The sequence below is a fragment of the Diceros bicornis genome, chromosome 8, assembly GCF_020826845.1.
Source record: "Diceros bicornis minor isolate mBicDic1 chromosome 8, mDicBic1.mat.cur, whole genome shotgun sequence".
Lineage (NCBI taxonomy): Eukaryota > Metazoa > Chordata > Mammalia > Perissodactyla > Rhinocerotidae > Diceros > Diceros bicornis.
This window is the reverse complement of record NC_080747.1, coordinates 77,931,661-77,947,864: the sequence shown is the minus strand read 5'-3', so window position 1 is coordinate 77,947,864 and position 16,204 is coordinate 77,931,661. Positions and strand designations below refer to the sequence as shown.

The window sequence follows — 16,204 nt, the reverse complement described above, 5'->3', positions numbered from 1 at the left end:
CCCTATCCATCTGTAAAGGCAACTAATCAAAGTAATGCCTAAATAATATCATTTAGGCAAAACATCCATAATCTTTTCGAGATTCAAATAAACCAAAAATTTTTAAACATTAGATCCAAATAAAATGATGTATGGAATTTTAAGCTAAATATGTTCCATAAGAGATAACTAGTTCAGTACTAACATTCAGTGATTCAGGTTTCTGAGGTTTTCCAAAAACAATTAACTTTGATAAACAAAACAAAACAAAATCCACCGAAGTGGATTTCCATTATTAATATATTTTCTTTAAAAATGTTTTTGAAAATTTGAAATATTTATAAAATAAATACAAAATAAAACAATATAAATTATAAACAAATAATATAAACTATACTGTGGAAAACAATATAAATTATGAAAGAATCTTAAACTTCTCAGAGTTTGCCAGGTTTTAGTATTCTATATTGAACTATCAAGCCTGCAACTACAGCTTGTTTTTAAAACAGGTGTCCAAGAGAATGTCACTTGATCTAATGCCTCTTTGCTTTGGTAAGTGATACTGACACCAAGGCCAAGAACTAGAATTATACTTTGACTAGGTCTGTGAACTGACCACAATCTATTCAAGCTGCTGTAGCACTTGAGCACCAAGCAAATGTGCTAGGTTAATTACTGTTATATGATCTTGACATGAACTAATCCCCATTCCTATTAACTTCCCTAGGAAATGAAGCTTTAATGCTTAACTGATAACAAGTGCTGGTATAATCCAGAGCAATAGCAAATTTAACAGACGAGGGAGCAATAAGCGATGGCCATTCATACTGTTAACATAATATGTATTTATTTCACATGGCAAGAAGATTGTGCATTAAAATTACATCTTGGTTTAGCATTAAAACTGAAACCAAGGCAGATATTGGTGTGGAATGTAATTTCTATTTTGATCCTCAATTTTTCTACATCCTATGTTTTTCAGATGTGCTAGTAGTGGTGATTACAGGATGTTACAGAGTTTGATAATCAGGCAACATGAAATCAGCAACTGATAAGGTCTGACACTTTGTTAACCCATCCAGTCATTACTTGCTTACAACAGCACAAAAACAGCAGCTGCGACTCCTGTCTCCATAAAGGGGGTTTTCATCCAGAATATCGTATCCCCAAATACCAGTTTAGGTAACCAAAATGTCCTAACTCACAGAAACAAGTCAGATACGTCAGAACTTATTTTTATTTTATTAATATTAAACCTAAAAATATAACAAGTAAATACAGTTAGTAGTTAAAAACATTGTTTCGCTTTGGGGACAAAGCAGTACCACATTAGATTTTGTAACAGTTTAAATATTTCTGTAAGGCAGTAACCTTATAGTAGTACTGTCAGGAAAATGACTCTAACCAAATTGATATTATGGCCTTAACGATGAGCGGGTCTGGAGTCACGTATGATCTGCTCAGGTCACATGGTCACTGAATGCGTTCTGTGTGTTGGACATTGTGCTAGACTTTGGAAACCTCTACTGACTCTCTCCTTCTCCCCATAACCACCATTATGACCACCACTGCCACTGGCTAATTCTTATTAAACAGGTACTCACTGAAGAAAACACAACATAAGTGAAAAATAACAGCTTACAAAATACTATATTATGATTCCATTTCTATAAAACAACATCTGTCCTTATGTGTGTGTTTTAAAAGTGTGAACTAAAATACTAATAGTGGTTATCTTGGGAGGTGAAATTATGTATGAACTTTTATTTTTGCTTTCTGTTTTTCTATATTTTTGAAATGTCACAACGGACATAGACTACTTTTAAAATACAAAAGCTATTTTATTTTTAATTGCATACTGTGTGCTGTGTTCTTGACACATTTATTATTTAATAGTGGTTAAGAAGAAGAATATTTATGTTTAAATAAAGTAATGAGGCTTCTTTGTCTCCATTTTAACTAGAAACATTATCCTATGCAAAAATTATGTAAGAGGCGTGGAAAATGCTAGTAAGTCTTAACCTGATTCAACTTTAGAGAAGCCATTGTTTCAATTATTTCAAAACAGGATAACTGAAAACTGAGGAGAGAGCTTGAGCAGTCATGTCAGCTGATCATTTGTTACCGCCCACAAGGCCACTTACCAAGAGGCTACAAGGTCCACTGGTAGGACCCCTGCAGTCGACATTCACACCTCTACCTCATAACATTGTGAAAGCCACTTGTTAAGAAATGCTCAGAGATGTAATAGGTGCCAGTAGAGTATGTTCATTTAAGATCTCTGGGCCTTTTTTCCTTCTTGGAATTTAAGAGACAATAAAATAGGTTTGGATAAAAAATATTTTCAAGAAGCAGGTTACGACCTAATCTAAAATTTAAAGCATTTATGAACAGATCTGAAGGTAATTATATCTTTCAGTGCTTAGGTATTTGAAAATCCAATTTCTTTTCTCTAGGGCTCAAAGTTCTTTATTTTATGTCTCTAGTTATTTTTCATCTAAACGAAAGTCCTCACTTTTATAATTTGTAAAATAATGAAGTTCGGATAAACCATCTTCAGGGTCCCTTCAAGTCTTAAAATTTTATTATTCTCTGAAAGGCTAGATTAATCATTATCTTTCCTGAGTTCTGATAGGAATTAATAACTGACAAAATTGGTATTTTCAGTTTTATTTTCACGGAGCCCAGAACTACTTTTCATTAAAATAGATTCTAACAAATATATATATTCATATTCACCTACTTCAGTAATAACTATTACATAGAAATATGGCAAGAATATTTTCACTAATAAAATTTCAAATGTTTCAGAATATTAAAAAAAAAAATCAACATTGGTATTAAGTACTTTCAAGAAAACTTCAAAAACAACCAACCAACCTGATGACCTGGTTACAGTGGGCACACATTGGAGTTCGCTTCCCTGCTGGAATGTGCTCAGCTCTCTGCACTAAAGTGTCCTGGTCACTTGGCGGGGGCTGCCCCTCGGCCGAGCTGGCTGGTGCTGCTGCTCTCGGGGAAGTGGCACTGTTTGAGACTCTTCCAGTGGAAGCTGCTGGGGGTTAAAACACAGAAGAATCAGAAGGAGAATAAACCAAATATAAACTTTTTCTAATAATCTTACTTTAATAAATAATCTATTCACTTGCTTATATACTCACTCACATTTATGGAGAGATTACGTACCAAACCCTGGACCGTGACTACAGAAATAAACAGCAAAGAAAATCCAGGATTACAACACCGTGAAAGAGTTATGACAGATGACTGCACAGAGTGCTGTAGGAAAAGCACAGTCACCTCTGCTTCCAAGAGGAGATATGGTTAAGGTGAATATCGACAGTGATGTATTTCTAGTCATCTAGACATCTCTGCTAACCATTAATTAGATTTAACTCCAGATATATAAAATCTCTAAGTGTTGAAGATAAAAACAAAAGTGAACTCACTGTACTCCTCTCTCTTCCTGTATTCTCTAAGCAGACTGTGAAATCAGTCACCCGGTCATATAAGGTAGCTACAGAACAATCATCGTGCGGCCTTCCTCTCCCTCCTCTGCAGTTTCAAGGGATCCTGCTGATTTTATATCACAAATAGTTCTTTATTCTGCCCCTCATCTCCATTCCTACAATACTGTCCTGGTTTAGATCCTCAATATCTCCCACCCGGACTAGCCACCAAAATGTGTTGTCCTCCTTAAACTCATCCTCCCAACTGCCACCTAGGACTGAAACCTTACCCCATCACAAATCTGCATAAAGCATTTCAAGGCTCTCCTTGTTCTTTAACACTGAATGTAGTCCACGCTTCTAAGCACTGCATACAGGTCCCTCAGTGGCCTCCACCTGCCCCACAGCTTCACTGTTCACCATTCTCTGCCTTTCTCTGCTCGTTACAGCAATACCAAACTGCCTCACTTTTTCCTGTGAATGGGTCCTTCTAGGCACAGGCTGTCTTCACTGTCATTTCTCTACCCTTCTTCCTATTTACCTAGTAACCATGACTTACTGTTTATGATTCAGCCCAGAAGTCAACTGCTCCAAAAATCCTCCCTAAACTGCCTTTCCCCACTGTCCCCTCCACATAATCTAGATTAAATGTTTCTCTTCCATGTACTCATAATCTTTTGTGCATGACTTATACTGCTTCTACTACCTATATTTGTGTCTTTTCTTCCCCAACTAGATAGAAAACTCCCAGATGGAAGGAACTGTGTCTTATTCATCACCCTAGCAACTAATACAGTATCTGAAATGAATAAATGAATGAATAAACTGGAATCAAGACATAAATGAATGAATGTGGGAACTGTGAGGGACTAAAACCAATGGAAAGTAGCCACAGGCAATTAAAATGCAATGGAAGAGAAAGGCATATATTGAAAAGGTTTGAAAGGAACAACTTTTTTTAATTGATGTCATAATAGTTTATAACATTGTGAGATTCCAGTTGTACATTATTATTTGTCAGTCACCATATAAATGTGCCCCTTCACCTCTTGTGCCCACACCTCAATTCTCTTCCCCCTGGTAACCACCAAACTGTTCTCTCTGTCTGTGTGTTAGTTTATATTTCACATATGAATGAAGTCATACAGTGTTTGTCTTTCTCTGTCTGGCTTGTTTCACTTAATGTAATACCCTCCAGGTCCATCTACGTTGTTGCAAATGGGACGATTTTGTCTTTTTTTTATGGCTGAGTAGTATTCCACTGTATATATATATACCACATCATCTTTATCCAATCATCTGTCAATGCACACTTGGGTTGCTTCCACTTCTTGGCTATAGTGAATAATGATGCAATAAACATAGGGGTGCATAAGCCTCTTTGGATTATTGATTGCAAGTTCTTTGGATAAATAACCAGAAGTGCGATAGCTGGATCATAAGGTAATTCTATTTTTAATTTTTTGAGGACTCTCCATACTGTTTTCCATAGTGGCTGCACCAGTTTGCATTCCCACCAGCAGTGAATGAGGGTTGCCTTTTCTCCACATCCTCTCCAACATTTGTTATTTTTTGTCTTGGTGATTATAGCCATTCTCACAGTGTAAGATGGTATCTTAGTGTAGTTTTGATTTGCGTTTCCCTGATGATTTGTGATGTTGAACATCTTTTCATGTGCTTATTGGCCATCTCTATATCTTCCTTGGAAAAATGTCTGTTCATAGCCTCTGCACATTTTTTGATTGAGTTGTTTGTTTTTTTGTTGTTCAGTTGTGTGAGTTCTTGATATATTACGAAGATTAACCTCTTGTGGGATATATGCTTTGCCAATACTTTCTCCCAGCTAGTGGGTTGTCTTTTCATTTTGATTCTCGTTTCATTTGCCTTGCAGAAACTCTTTAGTCTGATGAAGTCCCACTTGTTTATTTAATCTTGTATTTCCCTTTTCCGTGTAGACATGGAATTCAAAAAGATCCCTCTATGACCAGTGTCCAAGAGTGTACTGCCTATACTTTCTTCCAGGAGTTTTATAGTTTCAGGTCTTCCTTTCAAGTCTTTGATCCATTTTGAGTTAATTTTTGTGTATGGCAAAAGATAATGGTCTACTTTGATTCTTTTGCACGTGGCTGTCCAGTTTTCCCAGCACCATTTATTGAAGAGACTTTCCTTTCTCCATTCTATGTTCTTAGCTTCTTTGTCAAAGAGTAGCTGTCCATATATGTGTGGTTTTATTTCTGGGCTTTCAATTCTGTTCCATTGATCTGTATGTCTGTTTTTGTATCAGTACCACGCTGTCTTGATTATTATAGCTTTGTAGTATATTTTGAAGTCAGGGATTGTGATGCCTCCAGCTTTGTTCTTTTTTCTCAGGATTGCTTTAGCTATTTGGGGTCTTTTGTTGCCCCATATGAATTTTACGATACTTTGTTCTATTTCCGTGAAGAATGTCATTGAGATTCTGATTGGGATTGCCTTGAATGTGTAGATTGCTTTAGGTAGCATGGACATTTTGACTATGTTTATTCTTCCAATCCATGTGCATGGGATATCTTTCCATTTCTTTATGTCATCACTGATTTCGTTCAATAATATCTTATAGTTTTCATTGTATAGACCTTTCACCTCCTTGGTTAAATTAATTCCTAGATATTTTATTCTTTTTGTTGCGATTGTAAATGGGATTGTTTTCTTAAGTTCTCTTTCTGTCAGTTCATTATTAGAGTATAGAAATGCAACTGATTTTTCTAAGTTGATTTTGTACCTTGCAACTTTGCTGTAGGTTTTGATTATTTCTAATAGTTTTCTGATGGGTTTTTTAGGATTTTCTACATATAAAATCATGTCGTCTGAAAACAGCGAGAGTTTCACTTCTTCATTGCCTATTTGGATTCCTTTTATTTCTTTTTCTTGCCTAATTGCTCTGGCCAGAACATCCAGTACTATGTTGAATAAGAGTGGCGAGAATGGGCACCCCTGTCTTGTTTAAAAGGAACAACTTTTAAGAAAAGCATATAAATAAAATAAATGAACAGAGTGTGTGTATGTATGTATATGTCCATGTTGACAGGATACATATCAAAGGTGTGGTTAGAACTGGATAGGATTAATTAGGATGATTGAAAGGATAACTCTCCCTCACCAGACTAAAGCCTGTTTGCAATGATGTGCAATCAAAGCTTCAGAAACCCCGTTTATAAACACTTAGCACATCTCCTACAGTGCTCTGCCTGCCACTTGAGCTGTCAAATGGCACTTTATAGGCCAGGGAACTCTACTATTGCCCATGCTTCAAGTGAGTCAACTGGACTAGGAACATGTTTTCATTCTCTTGGACTCACACTTTCTCTTATAGAAATGGGAAAGAAAATTACTGTAATATTCACTTTGTACACTCTCTTCCTTGTTACTTCATTTACTTACACAGCATAGCTCTGTCCTCTGTGGGTCTTCAATTTCTATCTCCAGGCCTGATTTCTCTTGGAGCACCAGAGATGCATTTTCAATGCCCAATTCTGTTCTTGTCTTTAAATTCAAGACATGCAAAATGGATTTCATCTTCTTGTACCATTACCAGCTCTTCCTAAGAACTCCTATGTGTCTCGATTCTCCCACTTACTCTGGCACAGCCCTCAGCCTCCTACATTGCTGACAGTTAGTCCCCAGATGCTAACAACTGTTCCACTATAAAGGTTTCCAAGGTCTGTCCCTTCTTTTTAATCCAAACCCATGCTCTATCCGTTGAGTCCTGGTCTTGAATTCCTCAAAACTAGACAATTACAAGTCTCCTAACCAGTCTCTCTGCTGCCTTTCTCTTTTTCAACCTTTTCTGCTAGATTATTTTTCCAAATACACTACTCCGATCATATTTTCTTGCTTATAAAGCTTCGGTAACTCCTCACTGCAAACTATACGCAGTCCTGACAGTCCAGTCCCAACAGTCCAGTCCCTCAATGAGCTCACCCCAATCTTCTTTACAATCTTGTCTTTGATGCTCACCCACATCCCTGTCATCCTCCTCCTCTTCAATTATACTTATTTAATATTTAACTTAGGCCATCACTACTCAAAGGCACTATTCTCAGATCCTTACAACAGCCCTATGATTTAGGCACGACTAGTACCACTTTTTTACTCTATCTGAGGCAAAGGGAGGTTAAGAAACTGGCCCAACGTCACACAGCAAATGAAGGGCAATCCTGAACCCAGGCGATCTGGCTTTAGAATCTGTGCTCTTAAACACTATGCTATAGTCTACCCACTGTCTCTTGGACATGTCATGCCAGACTCTGCTTCTATGACCCTCAGCCAATGAAATATCCCTTTCTCCACTGCCACTCATAGTTTTTCCATTCTGTAAGGCTCACGGAAGTTCCATTTTCTTCCCCAGGATCCCTAACCATCCCAGCTAGAAGTGCTCTTTTGCTGCTCTTAACATCTATAACAACCCAGTATGTATAATTTATTTGCTGTTTATCAATATCCTGTAATATCTTTTCCTTCCTAAGTCAATGATAAACTCTTAAAAAACGAGGACAGAAGACTCTACGTGGCTCTGCTGCCTATTCTGTCGAGTTGTGACCCGTACCAACCTCAGGAGTCATAGGAAGGACACTGGGGGACCCAGAAAACCTAAAAATGGGAAGTACGGCCCTATCAAAGGAAATGAATCCTGAGATTTGAATGCCACCTACTAGGTCCTTTCCAAATCAATGATGTGAATTCAAGGGAGTCAATCTATGAGAAGTTTTAGTTCACTTCTTAAAAATTAGGGGCACAGGGGTGACGTCAGCATCATGGTGGAGTGAGCTTCCCCCGTAGACTCTCCCCCTCTATGATACAACAAAAAAGACATTCATATACTAACGGAGGACATTCACACAAAACGAAAGACGTCTGAGAGACCCATACAGCCATACATGTCTGATGGTGAAGGTGCTGGAACCCCTGGAGGAAGTGGAAGGAGGTAAAGAGGACTCCTCTCCTTCCCAAAGGACAACAACCCTGGGACTGGGTCTGCACGGCTCTCAGAGACAGAGGCGAGGGCCAGCTCTCCACGGGAAAACCATCGCTCTCCAAGTTCTCTCACAGCCTGTAGGAAATTCCCATACAGAGGGGACTGAACTGTTGTGGGAGTGCCTTCATCAAGCCAGCACCCCAGGAGAACAGATAGTGAGGGAAATGCGAGAGGCCCCCAGGATCGGGCAGATGAAAGAAAGAGACCCTCTCCTCTGAGACTGCATGGCTCTCAGCAGGGGAGGGAGGGGTGGCCCTCTGCGTGAAAACCGTTGCTCTCTAAGCTCTCACAATAAGCCTGTGGGAAATTCCCATACAGAGGGGACTGAACTGTTGTGGGGGTGCCTTCATCAAGCTAGCACCTCAGGAGAGCGGACAGTGAGGGAAGCACAAAAAGCTGTCAGGATTGGGCAGGTAAAAGAAAGAGCCCCTCCCCCCTGGCCTGGTGCCCCAGCACAACCCATGGGCCAGAGTGCCCATGTAGTGCAGCGGGCTCAGAATACACAGTTCTTGACCCCCACCTAGTGGCAGCAGGTGGAAGCTGCGACCAGATATTTTCAGAAAGAGGAAAAATAAGCCCACATCTTCAAGCAGTATGCAAAAATATATTAAATCTCCAGACCAGAAGGAAAATGAAAAGCACCCAGAAATCAATCCAGAAGGCACAGAAATTTATAACCTAAATGACAGAGAATTCAAAATAGCTAACATGAAAAAGCTCAATGAATTACAAGAAAACACAGATGGACAATTCAATGAAATCAGGAACTTCTTCAGAAAAGAGACTGAAACTATAAAGAAAAACCAATCAGAAATCTTGGAGATGAAAAACACAATGGAAGAGATAAAGAAAAATCTGGAATCTTTAAAGAACAGAGCTGATAATATCAAGGAAAGAATTAGCATTATTGAGGATATGAATGTAGAAATGCTCCAGGTGGAGGAGGAGAGAGAATTAAGATTAAAAAGAAATGAAGAAATTCTCTGAGAAATATTAGGAATATCAATTAGGAAATGCAACATAAGGATTAAGGGTATTCCAGAGGGAGAAGAAAGCGCAAAAGGAGTAGAGAGCTTGTTCAAAGAAATAATAACTAAGAACTTCCCAAACCTGGGGAAGGAGCTGGAAATACAAGTGAATGAAGTCAAGAGATCTCCTAAATATATCAACATAAAAAGACCCTCTCCAAGACATACAGTCCGGCAAAAGTCAATGACAAAGAAAAGATATTAAGGGCAGCAAGCCAAAAAAAAAATATATATATATATACACAAAGGGATCCCAATCAGGCTCTCAGCCGATTTCTCGGCAGAAACTCTACAGGCTGGAAGAGAGTGGAATAATTTATTCAAAATTCTGAAAGACAAAAACTTTCAGCCAAGAATATTCTATCCAGCAAAACTGTCCTTCAGATATGATGGAGAAATAATAACTGTCCCAGATAAACAAAAGCTAAGAGAGTTCATTGCCACAACACCCCCACTACAAGAAATGCTCAAGAAGGCCCCATGCCTGAAAAAAAAAAAGAGAAAGGGGATCCAAAGCTTTGAGCAAGGAGAAACATAGGTAGACAAAATCAGATAAACTGCAGCTCTCTATCAGAATAGGCTAGCAAACATTTAATTATAACATCAAAAACTAAGGGAAGGAGGAGGAGTGACGTCAGCATCATGGCGGAGTGAGCTTTCCCGTGAATTCTTCCCCCACAAAATACAACAAAAGTAACAGCCACAAACCAACAACGGAATCCCAGACAGTGAAAAGCTGGAGCGGAGGGATCCACACTGCCGCACATCTGAGAGCGGAACGTGCTGGGCCCCCGGAGGAAGTGGGGAGAGGTCAGGAGAACTCCGCTCCCTCCCCATCAGATCAGCGATCCGGTCCGCGCGGCTCCCAGAGAGGGGGGAGGGGCGGCCCTCGGCGGGAAACTGTAGCTCTTCGGGCTCTCTCAGCCAGTGGGAAACTCCCGCACAGAGGGCTCAGAGGAGCCACAGGGCTACCATCAACATCTGAGCAACCCAGAGAGCGGATAAAGAGGGGCAAACGAGAAGCCTCCCACGTCAGGGACCCAGAGGGCAAAAGAGAGAGCTCCCCCCTCCCCGCAACCCGGAGTCTGCAGCTCGACCAGATCTAGCGGTCCGAGGCAGACCTGAATAAACTGGACTGGACCCGTGGATCGCAGTGGGGAAAAGAAACAAAACGAAACAAAACAAAACTGCGGATCGCAGCAGAAAAACTGGGGCAGAGCGCAGGGGGCTTAGACTACACAGCCCTTTACCACCAGACAGTGGCGGCAGGTGGAAATTGCAACCAGAGACTTCCAGGATGAGGAAAATCAAAACCAACACAGGAACCACAATGCAAAAATATATGAAATCACCAGACCAGAAACAAAATGACAAGCACCCAGAAATCAACCCCGAAGACACAGAAATCCATAAACTAAATGACAGAGATTTCAAAATAGCTATCATAAAAACACTCAACGAAATACGAGACAACACAGACAAACAATTAAATGAGATTAGGAGTTTCTTCACAAAAGAGATTGAAATCATAAAGAAAAACCTATCAGGGCTGATGGAGATGAAGAACACAATGGAGGAGATAAAGGAGAATCTGGAATCTTTAAAGAACAGAGTTGACAATATGGAGGAAAGAATTAGTACTTTAGAGGATAGGAATACAGATATACTCCAGATGGAAGAAGAGAGAGAACTAAGACTAAAAAGAAATGAAGAAAGACTCCGAGAAATATCGGACTCTATTAGAAAATGTAACATAAGAATTATAGGTATCCCTGAGGGAGAGGAGAGGGAAAGAGGAACAGAGAGCCTATTCAAGGAAATAATAGCTGAAAATTTCCCAAATCTGGGGAAGGAGCAGGAAATACTAGTAAGCGAAGCCAACAGGACTCCTATATATATTAACAGACAAAGGACTTCACCACGACACCTAGTGGTAAGGCTAGCCAGGGTCAACGACAAAGAAACAATATTAAGGGCAGCTAGACAAAAACAAAAAATAACGTACAAAGGAACTCCCATCAGGCTCTCAGCGGATTTCTCAACAGAAACTTTTCAGGCTAGAAGAGACTGGAATGATATATTCAAAATACTAAAAGACAAAAACTTTCAGCCAAGAATACTCTATCCAGCAAAAATATCCTTCAAATATGATGGAGAAATAGTAACTCTCCCAGATAAACAAAAGCTAAGGGAGTTCATGGCCACGAGACCACCACTACAAGAAATACTCAAGAAGGCCCTCAGGCCTGAAAACAAGAAGAGAAAGGGAACACAAAGCTTGGAGTAAGGAGAAAAGTAGGTAGACAAAATCAGAGAAATAGTAGATCTTTACCGGAATAGGTTAGCAACCACTTAAATACTAAACTCAAAGATCAAAGGAAGAAATTCACCAAAAATAAATTTAACCTCATCACTGTAAACACACAGCCACAACACAAGATAGAATAAGGTATAACAAGAGCAACTTAGAAGGGGAAGAGGAAAGTGACTGAATTGACTTAGTATAAGGAAATAGGAGGCTATCAGATAATGGACTATCTCATACAGAAGATTTTTCGCCCAAACCTCAAGGTAACCACTAAACAAATAATCAAATTAAAACCACATATGATAAACAAAGAGAAAACTAGAAGAATCATAAGACAGAACAACCAAACTGAATTGGCAGTCCAAAACAAATGGGACAAGAAACAAAGGAAATGCAAAAGAACCAGAAAATAAGTGACAAAACAGCAACATTCAACCCTCATATTTCAATAATTACCCTAAATGTAAATGGATTGAACTCTCCAATCAAAAGATACAGAGTGGCAGGATGGATTAAAAAGCAAGACCCAACAATATGCTGCCTTCAGGAAACACATCTTAGCACTAAAGACAAGCACAGGCTCAGAGTGAAAGGATGGAAGACAATACTCCAAGCTAATGGCAAACAAAAGAAAGCAGGTGTTGCCATACTCATATCAGACAAAGTAGACTTCAAGATAAAACAGGTTAAGAAAGACAAAGAAGGGAAATATATAATGATAAAAGGGACACTCCATCAAGAAGACATATCACTTATAAATATATATGCACCCAACATAGGAGCACCAATGTACATAAAACAACTATTAACAAACCTAAAAGGAGAAATCAACAACAACACAATAATAGTAGGGGATCTTAACACCCCACTTACAGCAATGGATAGATCATCCAGACAAAAAGTTAATAAAGAAATATTAGACTTAAATGAAAAACTGGACGAGATGGACCTAGTAGACATATACAGAGCACTCCACCCAAAAACAGCTGACTACACATTCTTCTCAAGCGCGCATGGAACATTCTCTAGGATAGACCATATGTTGGGAAACAAAGCAAGCCTCAATAAATTTAAGAAGATTGAAATCATAACAAGCATCTTTTCAGACCACAAGGCTATGAAACTGGAAATGAACCAGGAAAAAAAAACTGGGAAAGTGACAAAAATGTGGAGATTAAACAACATGCTACTGAACAACCAATGGATCATTGATGAAATTAAAGGAGAAATCAAAAACTATCTGGAAACAAACGAAAATGATAACATGCCATATCAAACCATATGGGACGCAGCAAAAGCGGTCCTGAGAGGGAAACTCATAGCGATACAAGCCCACCTTAACAAACAAGAAAAAGCCCTAATAGGCAACCTTAAATTACACCTAACAGAACTAGAAAAAGAAGAACAAACAAAGCCCAAAGCCAGCAGAAGGAGAGAAATAATAAAAATCAGAGCAGAAATAAATGATATTGAGACCAAAAAAACAGTAGAAAGGATTAATGAAACAAAGAGTTGGTTCTTCGAGAAGATAAACAAAATAGACAAACCCTTAGCCAGGCTAACTAAGAAAAAAAGAGAAAAGGCTCAAGTAAATAAAATTAGAAATGAAAGAGGAGAAATTACAACGGATACCATGGAAATACAGAGGATTATAAGAGAATACTATGAGAAATTATATGCCAACAAATTGGACAATCTAGAAGAAATGGATAAATTCTTAGACTTATACAACCTCCCAAAATTGAACCAAGAAGAAATGGAGAATCTGAATAGACCAATCACAAGTAAAGAGATTGAAATAGTAATCAAAAACCTCCCAAAAAATAAAAGTCCAGGACCAGATGGCTTCTCCAGTGAATTTTACCAAACATTCAAAGAAGATTTAATACCCATCCTCCTCAAACTATTCCAAAAAATAGAGGAAGATGGAACACTTCCTGAATCATTCTATGAGGCCAACATCACCCTGATACCAAAACCAGACAAAGACAATACAAAGAAAGAAAATTACAGGCCAATATCGCTGATGAACATTGATGCAAAAATCCTCAACAAAATATTGGCAAACCGAATACAACAATATATTAAAAAGATCATACACCATGATCAAGTGGGATTTATACCAGAGACGCAGGGATGGTTCAACATCCGCAAATCAATCAACGTGATACATCACATCAACAAAACAAAGAATAAAAACCACATGATCGTCTCAATAGACGCAGAGAAGGCATTTGACAAGATACAACATCCATTTATGATAAAAACTCTTAATAAAATGGGAATAGAAGGAAAGTACCTCAACATAATAAAGGCCATATATGACAAACCCACAGCTAACATCATACTCAACAGGGAAAGACTGAAAGCCATTCCTCTGAGAACAGGAACGGGGCAGGGCTGCCCACTCTCACCACTCCTGTTCAACATAGTACTGGAGGTTTTGGCCAGAGCAATTAGGCAAGAAAAAGGAATAAAAGGAATCCAAATAGGTAATGAAGAAGTGAAACTCTCACTATTTGCAGATGACATGATTGTATATATAGAAAACCCTAAAGAATCTGTTGGAAAACTGTTAGAAACAATCAACAACTACAGCAAAGTTGCAGGGTACAAAATCAATCTACAAAAATCAGTTGCATTTCTATATGCTAATAATGAACTAACAGAAAGAGAGCTCAAAAAGATAATACCATTTACAATTGCATCAAAAAGAATAAAATACCTAGGAATAAATCTTACCAAGGAGGTGAAGGACCTATACAATGAGAACTACAAGACATTATTGAGGGAAATCCACGATGACATAAAGAAATGGAAAGATATCCCATGCACGTGGATTGGAAGAATAAACATAGTTAAAATGTCTATATTACCTAAAGCAATCTACAGATTCAATGCAATCCCAATCAGAATCCCAATGACATTCTTCACAGAAATAGAAAAAAGAATACTAAAATTTATATGGGGCAACAAAAGACCCCGAATAGCTAAAGAAATCCTAAAGAAAAAGAACAAAGCAGGAGGCATCACAATTCCTGACTTCAAAACATACTGCAAAGCAATAGTAATCAAAACAGCATGGTACTGGTACAAAAACAGACACACAGATCAATGGAACAGAATTGAAAGCCCAGAAATAAAACCACACATATACGGACAGCTAATTTTCGACAAAGGTGCTAAGGACATGCAATGGAGAAAGGAAAGTCTCTTCAATAAATGGTGTTGGGAAAACTGGACAGCCACATGCAAAAGAATGAAAGTGGACCATGTGCTATCGCCATTCACAAAAATTAACTCAAAATGGATCAAAGACCTGAAGGTGAGACCTGAAACTATAAAACTCATAGAAGAAAATATAGGCAACACACTATTTGACATTGGGTTTAAAGGAATCTTTTCGGATGACATGCCTACCCAGACTAGGGAAACTAAAGAAAAAATAAACAAGTGGGACTTTATCAGACTAAAGAGCTTTTATAAGACAAATGAAACCAGAATCAAGATGAACAACCAACCAACCAGCTGGGAGAGAATATTTGCAAAACATACATCTGACAAGGGGTTGATCTCCATAATATATAAAGAAATCACACAATTGAACAACAAAAAAACAAACAACCCGATCAAAAAATGGGCAGAGGAAATGAACAGACACTTCTCCAAGGAAGATATACAGATGGCCAATAGGCACATGAAAAGATGCTCAACATCACTAATCATCAGGGAAATGCAAATCAAAACAACACTGAGATACCACCTCACGCCCGTTAGAATGGCTATAATCACCAAGACAAAAAACAACAAATGTTGGAGAGGATGTGGAGAAACAGGAACCCTCATACACAGCTGGTGGGAATGCAAATTGGTGCAGCCTCTATGGAAAACGGTATGGAGATTCCTCAAAGAATTAAAAATAGAGATGCCCTATGATCCAGCCATCCCACTACTGGGAATCTATCCAACGCACCTGAAATCAACAATCCAAAGAGGCTTATGCACCCCTATGTTCATTGCAGCATTATTCACCATAGCCAAGAAGTGGAAGCAACCTAAGTGTCCCTCGACTGACGATTGGATTAAGAAAATGTGGTATATATATACAATGGAATACTACTCAGCCATAAAAAAAGACAAAATCGTCCCATTTGCAACAACATGGATGGGCCTGGAGCGTATTATGTTAAGTGAAATAAGCCAGAAAGAGAAAGACAAACACTGTATGATCTCACTCATATGTGGAATATAAACCAACACATGGACAGAGAAAACTGGACTGTGGTTACCCGGGAAGTGGGGGTGGGGGGTGGGCACAAGGGGTGAAGGGAGTCATATATGGGGTGATGGACAAACAAAAATGTACAACCCAAAATTTCACAATGTTAGAAACCATTAAAATATCAATAAAAAAAAAAAATTCAAC

General features: G+C 38.6%; 1 protein-coding gene across 4 annotated transcripts in view; it reads right to left on the bottom strand.

Moving 5' to 3' along the window:
- PDLIM5 (PDZ and LIM domain 5) overlaps positions 1–16,204 on the bottom strand; it is a 213,282-nt gene that overhangs the window by 22,044 nt on the left and 175,034 nt on the right. For 3 of the 4 annotated variants that reach the window (XM_058547520.1, XM_058547524.1, XM_058547522.1), the window contains one exon: positions 2,860–3,034. In XM_058547520.1, coding sequence (XP_058403503.1) covers positions 2,860–3,034 — 175 coding nt within the window. The remainder of the gene's footprint in view (positions 1–2,859; positions 3,035–16,204) is intronic. The other variant, XM_058547521.1, reaches the window with a different exon arrangement.